This window comes from Lacerta agilis, chromosome 3 (genome assembly GCF_009819535.1).
Source record: "Lacerta agilis isolate rLacAgi1 chromosome 3, rLacAgi1.pri, whole genome shotgun sequence".
Classification (NCBI taxonomy): Eukaryota; Metazoa; Chordata; class Lepidosauria; order Squamata; family Lacertidae; genus Lacerta; species Lacerta agilis.
In genome coordinates this window covers 43,578,832-43,598,360 of record NC_046314.1, presented here as the reverse complement: position 1 = coordinate 43,598,360, position 19,529 = coordinate 43,578,832, and the positions used below count along the sequence as shown (strand labels likewise).

Below are 19,529 nucleotides of genomic sequence, written 5' to 3'. Positions count from 1 at the left end.
CTGGGAATCAGCTTGTTTTTACATGAGTAGAATGTGTCCTTTTATTTGTAATGCATCTCTGGGTTATTTGTGGGGCATAGGAATTCGTTCATTATTATTTTTTCAAAATATAGTCTGGCGCCCCACAAGGTCTGAGGGACAGTGGACCAGCCCACCTGCTAAAAAAGTTTGCTGACACCTGAATGAAAAATATGGCAAAGGTGGTGGCCTTCCCCTCTTCTTCCTTTTTCTCACCTTCATTCAGACATGTCCATTGTCATGCTTCCATGCACAGTGAAGATCCTAATACATGGATAGCATTCCTGTGCACTTTCTAGGGCAGACAGTGGTTGAGAAACGTAACAACACATTTACAAGGTTATAAGTGGAATATAAGAACTCTTAAAAATGGAAAATGTCACTTTCCTTTCCCTGCTCAGCCCATCAGAAGTGTCTACTGGAACTAGGTTCCTTCTGTGGATGAAAAGGAGCCCTTATGTTTGTGGAAGGGCAAGTCTGGAACTAGCCCCATGAGACTTGCTTACATGGCTTGTTCGTCAAGAAGGCTGGGGAAAGCTCTGCACGTGAGCAGGGCCCTCACTAAGGTCACCTGAGCCTCTCACGGGCAACTGCTTCTCTGCTATTCTAGTTGAGATTAAAGATGGTACAGTCAGCTTGCAACTTGCGTGAATTCAGCTTTAAGTGCTTGGCTGGAAAAATAAAAGAGAGGGGGATGTCTTCGGGGGGGGGGGAGCACCAGCAATCCACCTGCCATTGCACTCACCTTGGTAGAGCATTTGAAGGTGCAGAGAGAGAGTGTGTGTTTTGACTATACATGACTTTGGCTTTATGTGCTATCCCTGGAACGTAACCCCCACATAAATTGAGAGCTGATTATAGAGGAGAACCCAAACACAAAGACTAAATCCCATATAGCTGTGCACTTGTGTGAGGGTGCTTCGGAGGAAAGGCAAGAGCAAAATATTTAGAGGCTCATTGTTTTTGGCTCTCACATGATTCTGGAGGAGTGAATGTTTTGAATCAAGGAAAAGTGGGTGGGACAGAACTGTTGATACCTAAAGAGAGATTGCGCCTGCTCTTATATATAATATTGATCTCCAGTGTTGCTATGTAAATATAATTAATAACAACAATAATGATAATAACAGTTGTTCCTGAATCTTCAATGTAAGTAGTATAAATTGTTGTTTTTTAAACTTATTTTTCAATGTCCTTGTGGGGTTTTTTTTTAGCCTTGGTTGATTCAGCCCAAGGAAAATTAATAACTAAAACAAGAAGAACTTTCTTTCAGATATTATGCATATGTCACCAGACAATTGTGTCTTTCAGCTTTGAGATAGCTTAGAGTAAATTACAGTGTTAAGGACCATTGGACATAGTAGTCTGGGTCAAAGAGAGCAGTTTTATTTCAGATGTTCCTATGGAATAGTTAAAAAAAAGAAAAGATTAGCACCACTGGAGCTGTTGCTAAGTGTCTGCTCTCTTTCTGTGTTATGTTCCACTCCACAAAATTAGTGTAGTTGCCTTTATTTTCAGGGATGACAGGTTGACTTTTGTATATTAATAACGTCTGTAAAAGCTTATTTTCATTCTCTTCCATTATCTGTTTTTCCCCCTCTCTCTTCCATTATCTGTATTGGTTTCAGTTATTTACATCCTCCTTGTGTTTTTTTTCTTTTAAAAAGTATTTCCTATTTCATTGATTACAGTGCATAGCTTGAAAACAATATATGCAAAACTAAGCGGGCATTCTAATTTATTTCTGCATGATACTCCCGGTTAGACCCTTTGATAACAATCCAGCAAAGGTGAAGCTGTAACAAAGTCCAGTTGAAAACCATGAAATGGAACTTCATGGCAACTAACTTAAGTCAGATTGATTTCATTGGGGTTTGTTTGTGGCTACCCTGTGCAAGATTGTAGCAAACTTTGAAGGATTTTCAAACAATAATGTTACAGAATTAAAAGGGTGGAGGGAGTTGATCCACTTAAAGATACAGGCAACTCGCAACTTAGTTGCATTTAACTTGTGTGCATTCAGCTTTATGCTCTCTAGTCCAGTGTTTTTCAACCACTGTTCCACGGCATACTAGTGTGCCGCGAGATGTTGCCTGTTGTGCCGTGGGAAAAATTGAAAAATTACTTTATATATAGTCAATATAGGCACAGAGTTAATTTTTTTAACATTTTCTAATGGTGGTGTGCCTCGTGATTTTTTTCATGAAACAAGTGTGCCTTTGCCCAAAAAAGGTTGAAAAACACTGCTCTAGTCTAGGCTTCCTCAAACTCGGCCCTCCAGATGTTTTGAGACTACAGTTCTCATTATCCCTGACCACTGGTCCTGCTAGCTAGAGATCATGGGAGTTGTAGGCCAAAAACATCTGGAAGGCCATGTTTGAGGAAGCCTGGTCTAGACCAATTTTTTTTTTTACAAATAAAAAATAAAAAATAGAAAGAGGGCAGGCATATGGGGAAAAACTTTGGCAATCCCACCCACCATTGAACCCAATGTGTTTTTGACTATACATGACTTTGGCTTTATTCACTACCCCCAGAACGAAACCCCTGCGTAAGTTGGGGATTACAGGAATTGGAGTCAAACAGCAAAGGTTCCCCATCCCTGCTATAGACAAATGTTTTATATAAGGTGGTTTAGCTGTGGCCCTCCAGGTGTTGTTAGGCTCCAAAGCCCATCAACCACATCTGACATTACCAATGGGAGTTGTATTATAGCAATCTATAGGAAGGTCATAGCTTCCCCAGCCCTGATATAGCATATATACATAAGTACAGATAGTTTGTATGCAGTGCCATAAGCTGGCATTCTTTCTCATGTAGATTACCAGTAACTACAAAGGGTTGGCTGTAGAATTCTGTGGTCCTAAGTGCTGTGTTGCTTGCACATTAACAATTGCAGTACAGCAAATGTCTCAGTCTTTTCCTTGTTTATGTTATGTGTGTGTCGGAGCCCTGGTTTCCAGCATGTGTACACATAGTTGCAGGTGGAAGAGGGTGTAGCAATGACATAGCACCAGTAATCCACATAATAGGTGTAGACAGACCTTTGAAACTTAAAGAAATGGATGTAGAATAATACTGCAACTCAGCCTAGTAGCTTGAAAGACAACAATAAAGATTTTCAAAGCAACTGAACTCTGATTTGAATCAAGGCAGCAGTCCTGGGGAAAGAACTGGCACCGTATGCAACTTAATTTTTGTTGATACTTCTTTTGATGAATGGAGGCACAAAATGGGAAACACAGTGCCACTTTTAAGTTGTGAGATCCAAACACTGGTGGGTTTTTTTTTAATAAATAAATAAATCACACCCGTTATTAGCCCAAAGTTTATGACTCATTTTGCTATGAATGGACATTCACTTTTCCCAGGTTGACTAAAGTGGGTTATGTGAAAATGTGACACTTGGTTGCTATAGTTACAACCAAGGGAAATGCAACCTAGCAGAAAGCCTGTTTATGCCTTCCCTCTTCTTTTTACCAATTTTGTCTTTCGGGTTTTTATTCAATAGGATGCCTTGTGAAGTCTTGGGCACCCATACTGGCTACTTCCAAAGCTCAACAGCTCTTGTTCCGCATAATAGATTACTTGCTCTTGCCACATGCTGTGCTCCAGCAAGACAAAGAGCTGCCTGCAGCGATGTTGTCTGCCATTCGGGAGAATCTTCCTCTGTTTCTTCAGGTGTGTATGCCTGTGATGATAAATAGATAGATAGATAGATAGATAGATAGATAGGGAAAACTAATGGCTGGCAACAGAGGCTTGTTGTTGTTTTTACATATACCGTGCGGGTGGCGCTGTGGTCTAAACCACTGAGCCTCTTGGGCTTGTCGATCAGAAGGTCAGCAATTCAAATTCGTGCAACGGGGTGAGCTCCCATTGCTCTGTCCCAGCTTCTGCCAACCTAGCAGTTCAAAAGCATACCAATGCAAGTAGATAAACAGGCGGGAAGGTAAACGGTGTTTCCATGTGCTTTGGTTTCCGTCACAGTGTTCCGTTGCGCCAGAAGCGGTTTAGTCATGCTGGCCACATGACCCAAAAAGCTGTCAGTGGACAAATGCCAGCTTCCTTGGCCTGAAGTGAGATGAGCACCACATCCCCATAGTCGCCATATCTGTATTGCTATGGCCCCAATAGCCCAGAGTACTTGCCTGCCTATGATACCAAAAGCAGGTGCCAATCTGTGAAGGTGGTATGGTACTTCTACCCAAGTAGCATTCTGTACGCAGAAAAAATATGAATCATACCATAACAAGTCTTGGGGTTCTTTAAAGGCCTTGTGATTCCCAGATTGTGGCTCATAGGAGTCTTTTTGATGGCTCCCGGGGGGGGGGGGAATTAGAGGTAACTCAAAGGACAAGGGATTCTAGATTCTAGATTCCCCTGCCTTCATCTCTTGGATTTATAATTTGATTGTGCCGTAATGGAAATGAGCATTACCCATGCCAGGGCTACAATCTTGTGCCAAAATATGGTCTTGCAAGTAAGCCCATAGATGTTAAGTATCCTGCCTTGTACACATATATCAATTTTGGTACATTTGTGGCACATCAGTAGTATGATTGCCTGGATACTATTGTCACTCGCTGCAGGTTTACTCAAGCCTGCCTGTTGTAGCTACTAGCTAACAAATCCTGGTTAGTTATTCCTTCAATGCATATCTACATTTGTAGTATTAATTCCAAGATAAAATTCCTGGGCAGATTTTCTTATCCTAAAGGCACACATATTATTTACTCATCAGAATGCTAACTGCATTCTCTAACAAAACTCAGTTTTGTGTTTTCATATTTGTTGGAACAGTGCAGACATACAAACAATATTGGCACGGATTACTGATTCTCCATTGAATTAAAGAAAACATTTCACCCATTTTTCTATTCCCATGAACCTGCCATGATAAATTTTTCTGTTGTTACTGATGCTTGACCATTTTGCTAGTGTGAATTCCAAGTAAGAGTCTTTGTGAATTCTCCAATAATAACCCTTATGACAGGAGACTCGTGATTTACCTCCGTTCCTGTCAATCTCTGGAAGTACTCTCAAAGAAATCTGCTTATACAGATTGAGGGCGGGGGGAAAGTAAGGGAGAATACACAGAGCATACAAAAAGTCATGGACAGAAACCCATCTTAATTCTTTGCTGGGATAAAAACCCACCAAAAATTAATGTAAAATAAGAAAAATGTCCAAAAATGATAACCCAGGTATGAAACAGATAAGCCATATGGGTGAGATACAGTAAAGCTCTATTCTACATGCAAAATACTACTCCGGTTTTTTTAAGTCTAAGCTACAGTCCCTGAAATCAAATAGATTTTTTGAGTATATTGAAAAGTAAATATTAAAAGTGAAAGATAAATACCGTATATCGCGGCGTATAAGGCGACTCGGCGTATAAGACGACCCCCCAACTTTTAATGTGAAAAAACAGAGTTTGGGGTATACTCACCCAGCCCGGGATCCATGGCTGCTGAGGCGGCGGCAGCGGCGGGGAGAGCGTCCCCCGCGCCACACAGGAGATTTCCGCGCTTGCCGCCCAAGCGCACAGCGGCCCCCATGGCTGCTGAGGCGGCGGCAGCGACGAGAAGCTCCCCGTCGGCGCAAAGGAGGCCTCCGCGCTTCCCGCTGAAGCGCAGGACGGCCTCCACGGCTGCTGAGGCGTCGGCAGCGACGCCTGGGGCAGCGACGAGAAGCTCCCCGTCGCTGCAAAGGAGGCCTCCGCGCTTCCTGCTGAAGCGCAGGACGGCCTCCACGGCTGCTGAGGCGTCGGCAGCGACGCCTGGGGCAGCGGGGAGAAGCTCCCCGTCGCTGCAAAGGAGGCCTCCGCGCTTCCCGCTGAAGCGCAGGACGGCCTCCACGGCTGCTGAGGCGTCGGCAGCGACGCCTGGGGCAGCGACGAGAAGCTCCCCGTCGCTGCAAAGGAGGCCTCCGCGCTTCCTGCTGAAGCGCAGGACGGCCTCCACGGCTGCTGAGGCGTCGGCAGCGACGCCTGGGGCAGCGGGGAGAAGCTCCCCGTCGCTGCAAAGGAGGCCTCCGCGCTTCCCGCTGAAGCGCAGGACGGCCTCCACGGCTGCTGAGGCGTCGGCAGCGACGCCTGGGGCAGCGACGAGAAGCTCCCCGTCGCTGCAAAGGAGGCCTCCGCGCTTCCTGCTGAAGCGCAGGACGGCCTCCACGGCTGCTGAGGCGTCGGCAGCGACGCCTGGGGCAGCGACGAGAAGCTCCCCGTCGCTGCAAAGGAGGCCTCCGCGCTTCCTGCTGAAGCGCAGGACGGCCTCCACGGCTGCTGAGGCGTCGGCAGCGACGCCTGGGGCAGCGGGGAGAAGCTCCCCGTCGCCCCAAAGGAGGCCTCCGCGCTTCCTGCTGAAGCGCAGGACGGCCTCCACGGCTGCTGAGGCGTCGGCAGCGACGCCTGGGGCAGCGACGAGAAGCTCCCCGTCGCCGCAAAGGAGGCCTCCGCGCTTCCTGCTGAAGCGCAGGACGGCCTCCACGGCTGCTGAGGCGTCGGCAGCGACGCCTGGGGCAGTGGGGAGAACCTCCCCGCCGCGCTTGCCGCCCACGCCCAGCCCGGGCTCCATGGCGGCTGAGGCAGCGGTTGCGGCTGGAGCGCCGGGGAGAGGCTCCATGCAGCCAGTGGCGGGGCGGAACTCCGGGTCATGATGTTGCCGGCGTACAAGACGACCCCCGACTTCAGAGAAGATTTTTCGGGCTTAAAAAGTCGTCTTATACGCCGCGATATACGGTACTATAAAAATAATATCTGTAAGCAGATATTTTTAAAAAATGACACTTCTAAAGCCACAAGAGAATACCCAAGAGAATTTTTGCCCCATGGAACGCCCCCCCTTCTCCCCCCCCTCCCAGCATGCCTTTCATCTCACTTGTTTTTGGGGGGTGTTTGATTCTTGTATCTTTCTTGTAGTTGTAGGCATGCATTCCCTTTCAAACATTACGAAAACATCAAATCCCACAGGTTACTTCAAACCTTACGCTGTGGACTTCCCCACCCTGGGCTTCATTATGCTGCTGTGCATTTGATACCACATTTTTAGGATCATTTGAAGGAACTTCTCCAGTGTTTCTACCTTTAGTTTCACAAGGTTATTTTTTAAAAAAATAAATAAAAATAAAAATCCTATTCTGTCTTTTTAAAAACTCCCCAAACCTCTTTATGTGCATTAGAAATTGATGGCAGTCCCTGTAGTGTTTTCAAGCGATATAAGCCAGGCTCCCCCATTAGGTAGCCAGCAACATTCAGTTTTGCTCGGTCATTCAGACTTTTTGGCAATGGGAATTGTTTTAGGTGCAAGATGGATAATGGTGAATTTCTCATGTTGTGTCGTTCTCTCCCCATTTCGTAGGGCTTGTCCTTTATATGCTGCCAGTCTCAGACTCATGTGGCCTATTTGAATCAGTTGCTAGGAAATGCAGTTCAGCAGTATTTTGGGCGCTTCCTCCCTTCCTCACCTTCTGCTCCTCGAGCTGGACAGCAACACCCTGTTTCGCTGGCCATGTGCAGCAACAGCAACACCACCCCAGGAGGCTTGCATCTCCGTAAGACCACTATGCAAATCATCAGGTAATGCCCAGGGAAAGGGGATATGATGTATTTGACATTACCATTCTCTCCAGGTGAAGAGTTTCGGGGGAAGCTTGTGCTATTATAGAATAAGTTGTGAAAGTTAGGAAACCACTCAGGGGCATGCCAATTTTGTTAAACACTAGAAAAGTACAGTATATTCTGGCGTATAAGACTACTTTTTAATCCAGGAAAATCTTCTCAAAAGTCGGGGGTCGTCTTATACGCCGGGTGGAAAATCTGTGGTTGAGTATATCTCAAACTCTATATTTTAACTGGAAATGTTGGGGGTCGTCTTATACGCCCAGTCGTCTTATACGCCGGAATATAAGGTACTCATGTTATTATTAAAAGAAAAACTGCACAGAAATGATTGTTTATTTATTTATGCATTACTTCTCATGAGGCACCCAGGAGCAATTTCCAGATATAGCTTATATAAAACAGTTACTTATATATAAGCAGTTGTATCTATGAAGTGGCAGTATGTTGTAGTGGTTAGAGTGCTGGCCTAGGACCTGGGAAACTAGGCTTCAAATTCAATCATGAAGTTCCCTGAATGACCTTGGGCTTCACCTGCCTCTCAGCCAGCCAACCTGATACGGCTGTTGTGACAATAAAAGTAGAGAGTTCCACATATGCCACCTTGAGTTCCTTGGTTATATACTCCTTGGTGGGATATAAATGTTTGTGTGTGTATGTGTGTGTATACATGCACATATATGCACAGAGAATTAAAAAAAAAACACTTATAAATATTAGCAACAGTTGTATCGCAACAGTACTTACATAAAATCAACTCCAAAATAGGTACCAGCTGGGATGAAGATTTTTAGAAGGCTTGTTGAAAGAGCAACAGCTTTAGAAGGTGCCTATCTGATATGCGGTGGGAAGTGCCACACTGAAGGCCTGATTCCAGCTTTGTGCAGAATCGGCCTCCTGATAGGATAGTATCTTCAGGGTGAGGTGACCTCATCAAAAAACACGTAGATATAAAAGTATTTGAGTGGAAGCTGAAATAGAGGCATATGGATTTGTTTGAATAATAAGCAAATGTCAATAAATTGCCATATTGTTTTTTTATCCAAAAGAACATGAGATAGGCACTGCTAATTCACTTTGGGGCCCTTTCTGATTTCCTTCCAGTGAAAGTTACCTGTCGTTCAAAGGCCATGCCCCTCCTCCTCGCCTGGCTTCAGTTCTTGCTTTCATTATTGAAGCATTTCGGAGGACCAAGAGCATTGAAATGTGTGACGTTCAGCTGCTGCTCCCTGCTGTGTTGAAATGCCTTGTGCTGGTTAATGAACCACAAGGTGAGCTTGTAAATTTACTGGTGGGGGGGGGTTAATTAAAAAATTACTTTAGAGCAGGGATGGGCAGAACGTACAAAGGGATCTACTGGTAGATCTCTGGATATTTTGAGGTGGTCAAGGACTTCAGACTCCCCTTCTATTAAACTGCACTGCAGAAATTAAGACTGGGGTGGGGGGAATAACCAGGAGTGCATTTTTGTGTGTTGAAGGACTGGGTTTCATTCACTTTTGTTCTTGGCTTAGAATTCAATATTTGAACTGCATTTCTTTCCATTTGGGGTTTCTAGCACACAACAAGGTAGCTCCCACAAGTCTGAAATCTGCCTACCCCTCCTGTAGAGCATAAGCAAAGAAACAGGTCTGTACCTTGAGCAGCTCACTATCTACAGGCATGCTGACATCCACACAAACCTGTCAGGCATTTGAGTAGTCTAGGGTGCCTTCTTGGGTTGCAGCTTAAAACGAGCCGGGTGCTGGTCTGCCATGAACACACGCCTTACAAAAGCCAGAAGTAAGGCCCACAGAGTTCAGCAAACATTTACTCCCAAGTAAAGTGTGTTAAGTTTGTAGAAAATTCTGCTACTGCTAGTTGTAATTTATTCTTGTAGTAACAGAATGAGCCTTTTGCATCAGTTTAAGTTTGTGCCACTCAAAATGGCGTGTGAGTGTGGGTGTCACAGAGAGAGAAGCAAGCCTATATTGTCTGCTAGAGCTGTTTTCCTCTATTGTCTATTAGAAAGCTCCATGTGATTTGTTTCCTGCAGTTAAAAAACTGTCTACAGAGATTCTACAGTGTGTTGTAGAAGGCTGCCAAGCGGGGTCAGGAGGAGAGCTTGCCACCCAGCTGACTTCTGTGTTTAGGTAAGTAGAAAACTGGCCAATTGGCACTGAAACGATTGCAAGGCATTTTGACAGAAAACATGTTCTTTTAAGCAACTAATTATCCCTAACATAATTTGAAGTTGATTGTTTATAGTACTCCCATTCTTGGCAAAGCGGGTTGTCATGTGGATTGGCCAAAACAAGAAAGGGGAAACTATTTAGAACAAAGCCACAAATATTCCCTTCCCCCACCCTCAGTGGATTTTTAATGCCGTCGTACAAAGAAGGCTTTGCAGGCTTAAAAACACAGGGGCGCATGTTAGGATAATACTCGGACAGAATTGCATATCATCCCTAGCAGGGAACTGCCTCCCACCTCCATGGCGTGTGGGTGACTTTCCTCTTGTGAAATTATCACACCATCATCAGCAAGTACTATTTGAGCCCTGTTCAGATGCTGAATTTCCCCATGTGGTTAGAATTGAGTGAGGGACAGCAGGAATGCACTGGCTACCCTTCTGCTCTGTGGCTTTGCTGTGCCTGCCTCCATCTCCCTTTATGCCTTAGAGGGCAAATGTCTGCAGTTGGGAGCCTGACATAAATCTGTGCCTGGGGTTCCTTTGCATTCACCACTGTTAAGCCAGCACAACCTAGAGGTCTGAACAAATCATGAATGTGAGGATTTGTCTGGGGCTCCCTACAGTCATTCATTCATTCATTCATTCATTCATTTATTCATTTATCACTTGATTGTTAGGAAACCTCCAAGTGGTTTACAAAAATAAAAAACAAAATATTGACATTCTCAATTTAAAAAAATTAAAATACACTTAAAAGCAGGTGTTTTAAAACACGAAAGCATTTGTGTTAGAAAGTTTAGGGGGACCACTGACCCCAAAATATAAATTCAGAATTATCTCATGCTATCAAGACTTGCAGTCAAGTGAATAGTTACGTTTCTTTTGGCACTAGAGTCCACTTAGAAGTGGGGACAAGGGGGTCACCAACATAGGTTTCTCATCAGATTAAAAGCTCGAATCAAAATGATGAACTATTCAAAGAAGGAAAGGGTGCATATTTTGGCTGGATAATTTCATTTAAATTTAGCACACTTCTTCAACAAGTGATAGCTGGATGGAAAGGAAAGCTCAGTATCCCTCTGAAATTCAAATTTCCTAAGATTAACATTGACTCTACGTGATTTTGTCAACTTTCCCTTATGACACCCAGGGACGCAGTTGTGGAATTTTAGATCACTTGTGGTATCGGAAATGGATAAAGGGATTTTCATCACCGTTTTAAATTGTCATTTGTGCAAACTATGGTTTGCCGTAATGTTTTGAATTGAGTACTTTCTCCAGCACATATTGTATTGAAAAAATAAGTGTTGTATACTTGCTGGATCTGTGGTTAGCTTTTAATTTTTTTATATTAAAAATGTGTATATATTACATTACCATACTCCTTTTCTTGCTGCTTCTATATCTGATCCTATGAGCTCCCTGGACTCCTTTTCAAATAAAAGTACACATTTATTCAGTAGAGTTTGTTTTCTGAGAATCTTTTTTTTTTTTTTGTACCTTGCACTAAATGCCCTTGTTTCTTCCTTCAGGCAGTTTATCCAAGATTACACTACTGTGTATGATAATCAAGTTTACAGCATCTTGGAAGCAGTGGCAGTCTTGCACCAGTCTCTAGTTATCAGCCTGATTCCTGCTATGACAGAGGCCCTGAGGAATTCAGAGTACAAGCAAGGTCTTGGCAGAAACGCTGTGCAAAGGTATGTTTGGGGATTACTGTTGCTTCTGAGTGATGAACAGAAGTTCACTCTCTCCACAAAAGGCCTATTTAAACATACAGTGTAGGTTTCGTTCAGGAAGGGTTTCTCCAGAGTTAAATTCTTCCTAGATACTTAGCAAATATGGATGAGATTTATGAAATGAAACTCCTTTTGTGTTTTGTTAAATGCTTTGCATTGAAATATGCCAGTAAGCTGCTATCAGAGCCTGATCGCTTCGCAAAGGACTCTGCTTTTTTTGGCTGTGTGAACCCTGTCTTATTTTCTGTTAGAGTTTTGTTTAAATATATGCAGTATATAAATTGCCCAATTACTTAATTGTCTGTCGCTTTATATGCAAATGTTATATACAGTAGTGGGTGTCGTCCCCCAACTCCATTTATAAGTAATAGGCTAATATGGCACTAAGGGTATTTGGTATGTGCTTGAAAAGCAGGCTCTCAGAATTAGAAGGAAATAAAAAATTAGAATTAGAAGGAAATAAAGGGCTTGTCGATCAGAAGGTTGGCAGTTCAAATCCCCGCGACGGGGTGAGCTTTCGTTGCTCGGTCCCAGCTCCTGCCAACCTAGCAGTTCGAAAGCACGTCAAAGTGCAAGTAGATAAATAGGTACCGCTCTGGTGGGAAGGTAAACGCCATTTCTGTGCGCTGTTCTGGTTCTCCAGAAGCGGCTTAGTCATGCTGGCCACATGACCTGGAAGTTGTACGCCGGCTCCCTTGGCCAATAAAGCGAGATGAGCGCCGCAACCCCAGAGTCGTCCGCGACTGGACCTAACGGTCAGGGGTCCCTTTACCTAAAGTCATATTATTTTTGCTGCTCCTGGCAAATATCTTTTATCAGAAGGAAGCTGATTTATACAAAGCTTGCCTCTCCCCACAGCTTCTGCTTTTCTTGCATTTCAGCGGTTTTGAAACTATGCTGATGCTTTCTGTAGGCTATGGAAGTGGAAACAGAAGCCAGTTTAGTCCTGCAACTATTTATATTATTATTAATAATATTGCATATTGAATTTATATACCAACCCATACCCGGAGGCTTCAGGGCAGTTCACAGAACAATTAAGGACTTTCACTCATTATGGCCTTGTCTGATTCCACTTCTTAAGGTCAAAGGAATTGTTACTGACATAACATAGGCGCGCAAGTCACGGCCTCTGCTTAAATAACTGCTGGTTATCTAACTTACATAATTTTTAAATACAGGGTTATCTGGCCAGGAAAACTGGCTCCTGATGCAGACTCGCATCTGTATCACAATATCCACCTGGTCTCCATTTAACCAGATGGATAGATAAAAGTGATGCAGATGGTTAGGTGCACCATATTAAATCAAAGTTAGATTGAGCCTAACTATGGTGTCTAGCAGGGGTGAGAAACCTCACGCCTAGAGGCCAAACGCAGCCCTCCCAGCCTCTTTATCTGGCCTTGCTTCACATCCTCCTTGGGTGTTTTTGTCCTGGCTGAAATGTGCCCTTGAGCTCTGGCAATGCTTCTTGCTTCCTTGGAAGGAGAACAGAGGGGTGTGTGAGTTTGTGTAAAAAGTTCACATTTGTTGCTCCACCCAGAATGGAATGAGGCCCTCAGGCTGAAAAGGTTAGAATCACAGAGTTGGAAGGGATCCCAGGGGTCATCTAGTCCAACCCCTTGCAGCGCATGAATATTTTTGCCCAACATGGGGCTCGAACCCACGACCCTGAGATTAAGAGTCTTATGCTCTACTGACTGAGCTATCCCACATCTCTGCTCCTGGTATATAGTTTTCAAAACAACCAATGCTGGTTCTTTGGCATGGCCATGGTTTTCATTAGACATTCTGCACATGTTTACACAGGTATTCCGCGTTATTTCATTTTCCAAGGCTTCAGAACAGTTCTGAGGTTGATTCCCTCAAATTCCCCTTAAGTAACCTGCGAGTGACATGACTGATTTCTCAAACTCCGTGACACTGGTTTTAATTAAAGTGTTATATACTTTTGTTTTTTTACTCCTTAACAGAGAAGCCTATAAAAGACTCTTATCTCTGCTCAGAGAGGCTGGACAAATGGAGATACTGAAGCTGGGAAATGAAACGCATTAGCAGCACGCCGATTCTTATTTTCCGCACAGTCATCGCAAGGAATGCTGGTCCTTTATGGAGACTGCCAATTCCCTGTCTACAGGTGGATGCTGTCTTAGCTTTAAAATGTGTACTCTGTCCCTTGGCAGCCTTTGGCTGTAACGTTTTAATACTGAACGCAACGTGGGTGGGGTGAGGAAGTAGCGCCGATCTTTTTCTCTTTTCATACGGCGACTGCAAAACCATTGAATCCTAGTAGCAGGGACTATCAGAAGGAAATGACAACAAGTAAAGGAAAGTTGATGACTTAAGGTATTGTTGAAGCCCCCCGCCCCCCTGTTAAAGCAAAAATAGTCAAAGGGCAGCAGCAAAGGTAATCTCTAACAGTGAAGTTTTTTCTGCTCTAATGAATCAATACGCTGTGGCTGTCAGGCCTTTCATTCTGACACCTTGAGTGATGTTTTGCTCACAAACACTTCATATGAGCTTGGCGGCTGCGAGGGGGTTCAATCTAAGCAAGGCCAGGGTTAGGTCAGGATGCTTCAGCCTCCTTATGTTAACAGAAGAGCTGGTGTCCGTGTTGCGTGGAACGGTGACAGCTGTCCTCGCGTTGTCCCTGTATTAAAAATGTGTAGATGTGCACTGCAGAATTCGACCTCTTAACCCCCCTCTCTGTTGTCCTTGTACGGTTTTGCTCCTCATACGGTGGAGCGAGCCGCGCTCCCGTACTTGAATAACAAGGGCTGGCGCAGTTATAAGAATTGCTACCCAGGTCAGTATACAAATGTCATCGATTCCTTTTCTCCCCACCACCCCAATTTTCTATTATCAGTATAAGAATCCCTAGCAAGGAAAAAAAATGTTTCAACCAGATTCTAAGACAGGGAGGAAGGAATGCAGGTGCAAAAACATCTTAATTCAAATCTCTGCTTACTTTTTTTTTTTGCATCACGTATGATTACATTTTGTATGTAGTAAATTGGATTTGTTAGATATTTCAGAATGTTTATGGTATTTTATCCCTACAGTTCTGAGCTCTATCATAATTCTCCCTGTAATTTCCAAATTTATTTGATGTATGGAATTCACGCTTCCATTAAATTACACAATCTTAGCAACTTACAGTCATTTGAATTGCAGTAGTGAGTTTTATGGACTTGGCGGCAAAGTCAGGGAACCAAACTAACTTTTCAGAGTTAATGATGAAAGACTGTTTTTTTTTGTGTGCGTGTGTCTATCAATTACTGCCATGGAAACTTCTCCATAATCTTGTTCAGAGCCTTTCTGTATTGTTACCGTATTCTTATGTAAAGGTAGCAGATTATCTCTTTCCTAAATCAACTATCATTACTTCAGATAATACAGTAACTAAAAGCCTCTCTTAGGCTACTTAATATTGCAGAGCATGGAGGTTCTTTTCATTATGAAAGTGACTTTTTGAACCTGCATTGTAGCTTCTTGTAAGCTCCTACACCTGGGAGTTTTATTCATCTCAAAAGGCCTCCATTTCTAGAGGAAAAATTAAGCCTCTTCAAGTGAGGTGCCTTCAAAACCTGAGTCTCAGATAACGTCTTTAGCATAGACTTCTTCAAAATAAAGCCTCTGTCTTCTGAAATAATAGAAGTGTATATTGTAACAAACTCTTTAACTGAACAGAGTAGTTTTTATTATTTCCAGAATAATTAATACTTAACTGGGATTTTTTTAAAAAAAGGTTTATGTAAAAGTAACATTGCTCTCAGTGCATAAAAAAATACTTTTTAATGTTTCCAGTTAAGCAGTCAGTTGAAAGATTTATTAACAAAGCACTTTTCAAAATACTATCAAATGACCACTGACAAATGATCATATATCTGTGGTGTTATGCAATAGATATGATTAATAATATTGCAAGTGAGGTTTGTAAAGTCTTCTGCTAGCTGGTTAACTAGAGAACTTCCAGAACAGAAAATAGGAAACTTAAAAAGTGATTCTACAGCCCACAAAAAATGATGGAAACTGAGCTGCATTGATCCATTTTTGTGTTGTATATATTTGTGTGTGGATGCCAAAAGTTGCTTATGCTCCTTTTAACATTGCTTTGTTATAAAGTTGTTTTGTTTTTATGGTAAATTCATTTATAAAAATCAGGACCACAACTCCTGATCATGGAACCCGCTTCAAAGCAAGTATGGGTCAGAAGCATGTTACCCTGATTTATAATTGCATGTCTAGAAAGACTGATGTGAGTGTAACCACCCTACAGTATTCTAACTTATTTGATTCCAAACTAAAAATCCTTTTATTGTGACTCGTTTCTTAACCTGTTTCTGCTTTAAACTACATCTGGCTTTGAAAAGGTGTGACAGCTGTTGCTGTGATCACATCAAACTGATAAAAGGAGCCCATCAGTAGACTGCGTTCCAGAAGGTCCACTGTGCATCTATTACTTTATTATTCTCATCTGTATAAAGGGGAATGTTCCACATTGCAATAGGGAATTCTTCATAGAAGAATGAAGGAAGCCCCTGCATGTATGCTTTGGAGCAGAGTGGGGGGGGGGTCCTATTAGATCACCAGCTGTTACTATTTTTAAAGAATATCTTCAGAAAGTGTACTGCTAATTAACTCCTGAACCAAATCTGTTTGACCCTAGTAAGAATCTTGGTACTTGAAAATCTCAACTTGTCAATTTATGTTATTAGTAGATAACAGTTGGGGCCTGCAAAACAATTGTAGCAGATCCAAGTAGAATCCCACCAAACTCTTTAGTGGGTGACGGAATCAAACGAAGGCTCCCTTTCCATCTGTCTTGTTTCCTCCCCAACCATGTCATATTTTCCAAGGCAGTAGATTACCAAGAAGGAATAGAATTTGTAGACTTGGAAGGGACCCTGAAGATCATCTAGTTCTTCAGCCCCCCGCAATGCAGGAGTGTTCAGCTGTCCCATACAGGGATCGCCATACAGGGATCGAACCTATAACCCTGGCATTATCAGCACCATGCTCTAACCAACAGTGCTGGTATCTGCGGTATCCATCACCAACGTGAGGGGTAGGCCTTTCCTAGCATCCACAGGGCTTCCTTCCCAACTGAAATTAGGCTTGAAAGAAGCATTCTGTTGTAGCCAATGGAAAACAGCTGTGTGCAATACATCTAGTAAGTGAAATGTATTGCACTCTTCCTCTTGTTGCATTACAGTCCACTCCTGTATATACATGTTTCATGCAATCTGCAGAACTTTGGAGAGGGCTTGGGACTTTTAAGTGGGAAGCCTATTGGACTTGGCCCCATTTTATTTTATTTTTCTGCAAGGGGAGAGTGCACTTGGTGGAGAACCTCACCTGACCAGTTTCCATCATCAGTAGTCAGCAGGCTGATGGACAAGGTAAGAAACAGACTAGTATAGTTTCAGGGCCTGCTCTAGAGTATTTTGGGACCATTTTTGTGATGAAAATTTTCCATCTTTTTTTCCACCGAGAAGCTTCTATTCTCCATACCTGTGTTGCACTGTACATCTGGATGGTAAGTCTATCTTTCGATTTTGTATGATTTTCTACATTGCTATATGTTTCAATGAACTTTTATTCCAGGCTCCTCTTGTAAACTTGAAAGAATCTGGGCGCCTCTGATACATTTTCACTTTAGTATAGGGAAAGAAAAAAAGTCTAGCACACACACCACCTTCCCCCACCCCAAATTGCTTACAGTTTCTAAAGCATCAAATGGTTGCCCGTGATACTGTAAAAAGAGGGGGGGGTCATTGTTGCAAAATTTCATACTAATTGCCATCATTCACAATTATATTTACATCCACTTCGTAAAATTTCCCATTTTTTTATTGTTGAGAAGATGAAGATGTGTTTTAAATTGCAAGAGTTTCATTTCAAATTAAGTGATGAAGCCTCTTCCTTGTTACAAAAGCTTCTAAGATCCAGGGGGTGTAAATGATACCTTTTATGATGGAAGAAGGCATGATTTTTATTGGGGGTTTTTAATCTAAATAGTATTTGGTATAGTTTTCCTGGCAGGTTATCATAGATACACTAAATGGATATATCTAAATGGACCAGTTCGTCAAGAAAATAGGTAATGCTTATTGTGCTCAGTTTCTTCATTTCATTTTGTGTCTGGAGAGAGTAGTATTCCAAATATTAACTGAGACAGGCATGAAAATGGTTAGGAATCAAATTTGCTTTTTTTTTTTTTTAAACCGCAGATCAATATACAGTCGTACCTTGTGTTACGAACGCTGCGTTCATCACGGTTTATGAACCTGGAAGTACCGGAACGGGTTACTTCAGGGTTCAGCAGTTCGCGTATGCACATCAAATGACGTGCATAAGCGCCGAATCGTGCGGCGAGCAGACGCGGCGCTCAGGATGCGGACTGCTTATGATGCGAACAGGGCTCCGGAACGGATCCCGTTCGCATCCAGAGGTACCACTGTACTAAGAGCATTTTACGACGTTTGTATGAATTTGCTGATGGAATCTTGCTCTTCTGATGCCATATACAACACCCTGGTAATCAGTGGGCAGTTTGCAAATGTTTGTTGAAGCACCTACTCCTTTGGTGTCTTATGATATACAGGCAAGTTGGCAACTTTTGCTCCTCTTCCCCGCCCCCACCTCTTTTATGGTAGTGAATAGGTCTGTGCCTGGCTGTCCAGAAATGCAGATTGGCTTATTTCAGTATGTTTTCTTTGAGAAACTGTTACAGTCGTACCTCGGGTTATGTACGCTTCGGGTTGCGTACTTTTCGGGTTACGAACTCCGCTAACCCGGAAGCGCTACCCAAAGTGCACAGACGTGTTTCCGCGATTGCGCAGAAGTGGGTTTTTTTTGTTTTTCCCGGGTTTGTGCATGCGCAAACTGAATTTTTCGGGTTACGTACAGCGACCTGGAACCAATTAAGTACGTAACCCGAGGTACCACTGTACTGTTGTTCCCGGACCCTTCTTAGCCATTTTAGCTGAGTTCAGATGTTCAACCTAGCTCAAACAGATGTCTTTCTTAGTTCAAATAATTTATCTGCTTCTTCCTACTCAGTCCATAAATGCTGTAATTTTTCTTTCCTTCTGCTTCAGAGTGTTTGTCACATACTAAATATGGGAATTCTCTAGACAGAATGGACATTTTATTTTCCCCTTTAGTGTGAGAACCAAGTTATTTCTTCGATGGTAGAAGAGGTTCTTGTAGTAGTATGGGTGGGCCTGCTGGGAAGATTTCTGGCCAGATCAGGACCCCTCACAACTGCTCCACAGGCTACGTTTTGGCCCAAAGTCCCGAGGTTCCCCATCTTTGCTTTATCTATAGACTTCTTAGTGAGGTGGCTACTGCTGTGCGTACATTTTATTAATATGAGCAACAATGGGAAATGTCTTGGTCACATGGCTTGCTATTATGTTGTGGTTCACAATCATGTAAGCAATGCATAGGTGATGTGACATAACGTGCAATTCAGTTTGTGTGAGACTTGGATGATGCAAAGTCTTCAGCTATGTTCATCCAGTTGGGCAGTTCAGTGGGACTCGTATGCAGATTTCCCAAGTTCATTAATTTACTGGAATTAAAGTTATAGGTAGGCTTGGTAAAAAAAAAAAAAAAAAAAACTTGGTTGTTGAAATTTGCTTTTATCTGACATTGCAAGTACTAGTCACTATGCAGTGTCATAAACAGACCTGCTGAAATGCTGCCTTTCCAAATTGAAATCTAATTGGCAGAGTTTTTCTAATACCAAGAGAGCATTTTTTATGTCTTATTTTTTATGTCTTATCTGATGCCCTGGCTTAGCAAACATTTGATGCCAGAACAATGGATAATGCATACCTCTGCAACAAGCATGGTTTACAAATCTGTATAGTTATTCCTTTCTTTCCGTACTAGAAGTACCTTTGAATGAATGACAGGTGTATCTTCTTCACCATTAGAAAAGCACAAATTGGAAAGCCAAACCTTGCAA

At 42.8% G+C, this 19,529-nt stretch overlaps 1 protein-coding gene across 1 annotated transcript in view; it reads left to right on the top strand.

Annotated features, from left to right (window-relative positions):
• LOC117043606 (protein MMS22-like) overlaps positions 1–14,707 on the top strand; it is a 69,606-nt gene extending 54,899 nt beyond the window's left edge. The window contains exons 19-24 of the mRNA XM_033143473.1: positions 3,530–3,699; positions 7,380–7,597; positions 8,744–8,910; positions 9,675–9,771; positions 11,345–11,512; positions 13,525–14,707. Of these exons, the coding sequence (XP_032999364.1) occupies positions 3,530–3,699; positions 7,380–7,597; positions 8,744–8,910; positions 9,675–9,771; positions 11,345–11,512; positions 13,525–13,606 (902 nt within the window). The 3' untranslated portion in view covers positions 13,607–14,707. The remainder of the gene's footprint in view (positions 1–3,529; positions 3,700–7,379; positions 7,598–8,743; positions 8,911–9,674; positions 9,772–11,344; positions 11,513–13,524) is intronic.
• Positions 14,708–19,529: the final 4,822 nt, after the last annotated feature.